Source organism: Cryptomeria japonica, chromosome 5, assembly GCF_030272615.1.
Source record: "Cryptomeria japonica chromosome 5, Sugi_1.0, whole genome shotgun sequence".
NCBI classification, from domain to species: domain Eukaryota; kingdom Viridiplantae; phylum Streptophyta; class Pinopsida; order Cupressales; family Cupressaceae; genus Cryptomeria; species Cryptomeria japonica.
The window spans coordinates 285,315,568-285,319,764 of record NC_081409.1 but is presented as its reverse complement, the minus strand read 5'-3'; the positions used below and the strand labels follow the sequence as shown (position 1 = coordinate 285,319,764).

The following is a 4,197-nucleotide window of genomic DNA, read 5'->3' as shown; positions in this document are numbered from 1 at the left end:
CACTCTCTGAAAGTTTGAAATCATGGTGAAATGAATTGGAGGCAAAACCTTATTTTATAAAGTCTTTTTCGCTATCCACCACATTAATTGCATGCTAATTAAGTATTCACTTAACATTGTTTGCCAGTTAAGTAATTTTCAACTTCTTATAACCGAGGGAATAATAGCACATGTGTCATTAGATTGCCAAACCCTCAAGGAAATTTTCTTCAATTAGATGAAGAACTTCCTGCCAGTGGAGCACTGCTCTGTCCTTCCGGTGAAGCATCACTCTATCCTACCGGTGAAGCATTTGTTGGTTCTACCGGTGGAGGAGTATTCCCATTGTTTAGATCAGCTTTTCTAATCCATTGCTTTGAGAATTCTTGCTTAACCTCTTCAACTTTCTATTTTCCTTTCAAGCTAGCACTTTTGTTGTCTACCGGTGTACTTTTACTTCTACAAAATTTAGCAATATGCCCAATCTTGTTACATGCATAACAAGTTACATTATTTTTCTGAATAGCTTTCCCATAACCTATGACGGTTTGTGTTCTGCATTGATTAGATAAATGTCCAAATCTTCCACAAACATAACATCTCACATTCATTCTGCAGTTTTCAGAGTTATGACCAACTTTGTTGCATTTGGAACATTGACCGGTGGGTGTATTGATATTCTGATAATTCCTAGATCTACATTAATTTTCCCTATGACCATACTTATTACAATTAAAGCATTTTCCATTGAATTTATAAGCATTAGGTGGTCTTACCGGTTTGCTGTGATCCTGAGTATTTGCAGTACCAGAGGTTTCTCCAACATCAAAGCCAATTCTAGAGGTGTCACCTTTAGGTTTTTGATTCTTCAATAAGGTACCAAGTTCTTCTCAGCTTTTCTTGAATTTTTATTTATGTTGATTTGTAGTTTCCAATTCCCTTTCCAAGATTTCTTTTTGTCTCATTAGTTCATTTGAGTCATTTTGAGTATGCATCAGATCTATCTTCAACATGTCATTTTCATAGCTAAGTCTTGTGTTCTCATTTGCTGCATCACTTAGTCTTCTGGTCAATTCTTCTTCATTCTTCTTTCTATCCTCAATCTCTTTGAAAAATCTCATAGTCATATCCTGTATTTCATTTTTTGTTGTCATGATCTCTTGTTTCAGCTTACTTATCATATCATTAAGAGATTCATTTTCATCATTCTCATTTTGCAATTTTTCACAAAGTTCTCCTCTCTTATTTCTTGTAACAGTAAGATTTTCTTGAAGTGCCTGAATGATATCTTGAGCTGCTCTTAAATCACCTTCTAATTTGATATTTTTCAACTTCTTTGCATCATAGTTAGTAAGAGCTCCTTCAAGTTGCTTCATCAGATTTTCCATCTTTATCGGTGTCAAGATCTTCCTCAAGCTATTAGGCTTCTAAAAATAGAGGACCAAGCTTTGATACCAATTGTTAGGATTCCCACAAATACTGAGCGCGGGGGGGTGAATCAGTATCTGACTGGTGATAAGAATTTCTTAAGTTAAAACATGCAGAACATAAAATAGCAGTATACTGGTATGCAAGAATTAATGCAATAAACAGAATCAGAAACAACAACCTTCACTACAAAATAAAATAGATCTAGTAGAAAGCAGCAAACCTCGCAAACAAAATAGAGAAGAAAACAAAAAGTGAATTAATGCAATTCAATAATCTTCATTATTACAAAATCTGTATGAATTACAAATGATATATAGATTACAGGAGTAGAAATTATGCATGAGATGCATGAAATTTTTGAAGATCAACAATTATCTGCATGAAATGTTCAAATGGAACTTAAGTAGGCAGAGGAAGTTAAGAAGTTATAACTCCTTTGTTAGCTTAAATAAGAACAATTTAGAATTATGAAGTTATTGGAAATCAATCATAAATCAGGGAGAGGACTGTATGTTAAGTTGTGCTAACAACATTATGTGTGGCAAGGGCTGTTGTGGGTTCCCATTCAATCTGGGGTGGGGGATTTTATTTTTTGTTTGATGTCAGTGTTGGCTTGGTTGGTGTTTGGGTGCAGAGGGGTGATTGCTTTTTGTAGTTTGCTCTACCTGGTTCGAACTGGTTTGGTGCAGTTTCTATTTTTAGTTTGGAGTGTGTATGCCCTTTCTTCTTTTGGTATTGCAAATCAAGGGGTTTTTTCGGGGTGAGACTATTCATGAGTCAAAGGTTTCTTCGGATCCTCTTCCTTTGTTGCATGCAAGCAATGTTGATGTTTAGTCCAATCCCTTGACAAGTGAATCTTCCAAGGGCGCTTGTAAAATCAAGAAGGTTAATGGGTGTTTAGAAAGGAGTTTGACTTGTCTAGTTTTGGTGATCCAACCTGATACTATCTTAGAGGATGTTGCGTATTAGAGTAATCATGCCCTTATTTGTAAGTTTTTGGGGCTATCACTTCCTTTTTTGATTCTAGAGTCATGGGCTTGCAAGGTCTCAAACCTGGAAGGAGACATTGAGATTTTGGTTGCCGCAAATAATTATTTTTTAGTTGACTTGTCATGCATGGTAGATTGAAATAAAGTTTTTGAAGGAGGTCCATATTTTTTCAATCAGGTCAAATTATTCATCAAACCTTGGCATTTAGGGTTCAATTCTATTGAGGAGCTTCCCTCACAAGTTTCAATATGGGTCCGTCTTCCTCTGCTTCCATTAGAATTTTAGAGAAATGATATTCAATTGTTCTTTTGATTAATAAACCTGTAGGATGTGCATTTAAAATTCTAGATCGCAAGGTAATTTCTTTTGCATGCATATGTGTTGAAGTTGATATGAATAAACCTTTGCTAGATTCAATGGAAATATGTTTAGGAGCTTCTTCTTGTGTCCACACTTGGACTATGAAAAGTCGATGCATATTCTCTATATCTCTCTCCATATATATTCAATGAAGAAGGCCTTGCCTTTTACCTTTGTCGATTCTCTATGTGGATGTGATGATGGTATATTCGAAGCATTTTATTAATCGTTACTCTTAAACTAGTTGCATTGTTTTCTTGTTAAGCAGTGGTTAATACAACGTGTTAAGTGTCTTGAAGTGGGCACGCAACAACAGAATATGTTAGCGTGCCATGAGGTCGCTTGCATAAACAATCGTACATGACAGAAGGGCTAACAGAGTTTATTTGATAGTAATTTGGGTTGTTGGGTCCACATTCTTATAATAAAGTATAAACCTAATAGTACAGTTGGCCAAACAATGTATCACATGCAGAGCTTGAACTTGGAAAATTCGTCACGGGTGAGCAAAATTTCATGATTCAAATCGTACACCATGTCGGTTATAAAATCCTTCCAAGAGACATCCTTCTACAAACGCACATTTGTAGCAGTTCTTGTGTGTTATTGTTTGCTTTCTTTAATTTTCTCCTTTTTAGTTTTCGGCTGAGATCATAAAGAAAAGGTGAAGATGAGAAATGGTGTGGTATTGGTTGCATTGGGTATGATCTGTGTGGCAATGAGCATGGGTTCCCTTGTGGAAGCACGGCATTACCAGTCATCTCCGTCTTCTTCATCATCTTCATCCTCATCTTCATCATCTTCATCAAGCGGGGGGAGTTCATCAAGCTGTCCACTAAATGCAGTGAAATTGGGAGCGTGTGTGGATGTTCTGGGAGGGCTGGTAAATGCTACAATTGGAGATCCCGCTATGAACAAATGCTGCCCTGTTCTGCAAGGCGTTTTGGAAATTGAGGCAGCACTGTGTCTGTGTACAACAATTAGGGCAAAGGTTCTCAACCTGAACATCATCCTTCCCATCGGACTTGAGCTCTTTGTTCAATGCGGCCTCACCCCTCCTCCTGGTTTCAAATGCCCTCCTCTTAACTGAGCAAGTTTCAAATGCCAACCCCTTAGTTAAACATGGCAACATAATGCCACTGTTTGGTGTACGTAGATTTACATTTGGTTTCATTCAGTGTTTGTACAACTGTATTCTGAATTTCTGCTACTTTGGTTTGATTACTTTTAGTGGCTTCACTTGAGAAGATGAAGCAATGACTACGACGTCGTCTCTCTAAGAATAGAATTGTGCTAGTGTGATTGAGCACGTTCAACCTGGCTCCCAATAAGTCAATGTGACATTTTCTTATATTGATTTGTAGCTTTTCATCCCATGTTAATGTTATATATTTTGTATCAAAGCAATATGTTATATCTTCTATATTCTTAGTGCAT

At 36.7% G+C, this 4,197-nt stretch overlaps 1 protein-coding gene across 1 annotated transcript; it reads left to right on the top strand.

Moving 5' to 3' along the window:
- Positions 1-3,430: 3,430 nt before the first annotated feature.
- LOC131043974 (36.4 kDa proline-rich protein-like) lies at positions 3,431-3,850 on the top strand. The gene has a single exon (XM_057977235.1). It carries the CDS (start codon positions 3,431-3,433, stop codon positions 3,848-3,850), a length of 420 nt encoding a protein of 139 aa, XP_057833218.1.
- Positions 3,851-4,197: the final 347 nt, after the last annotated feature.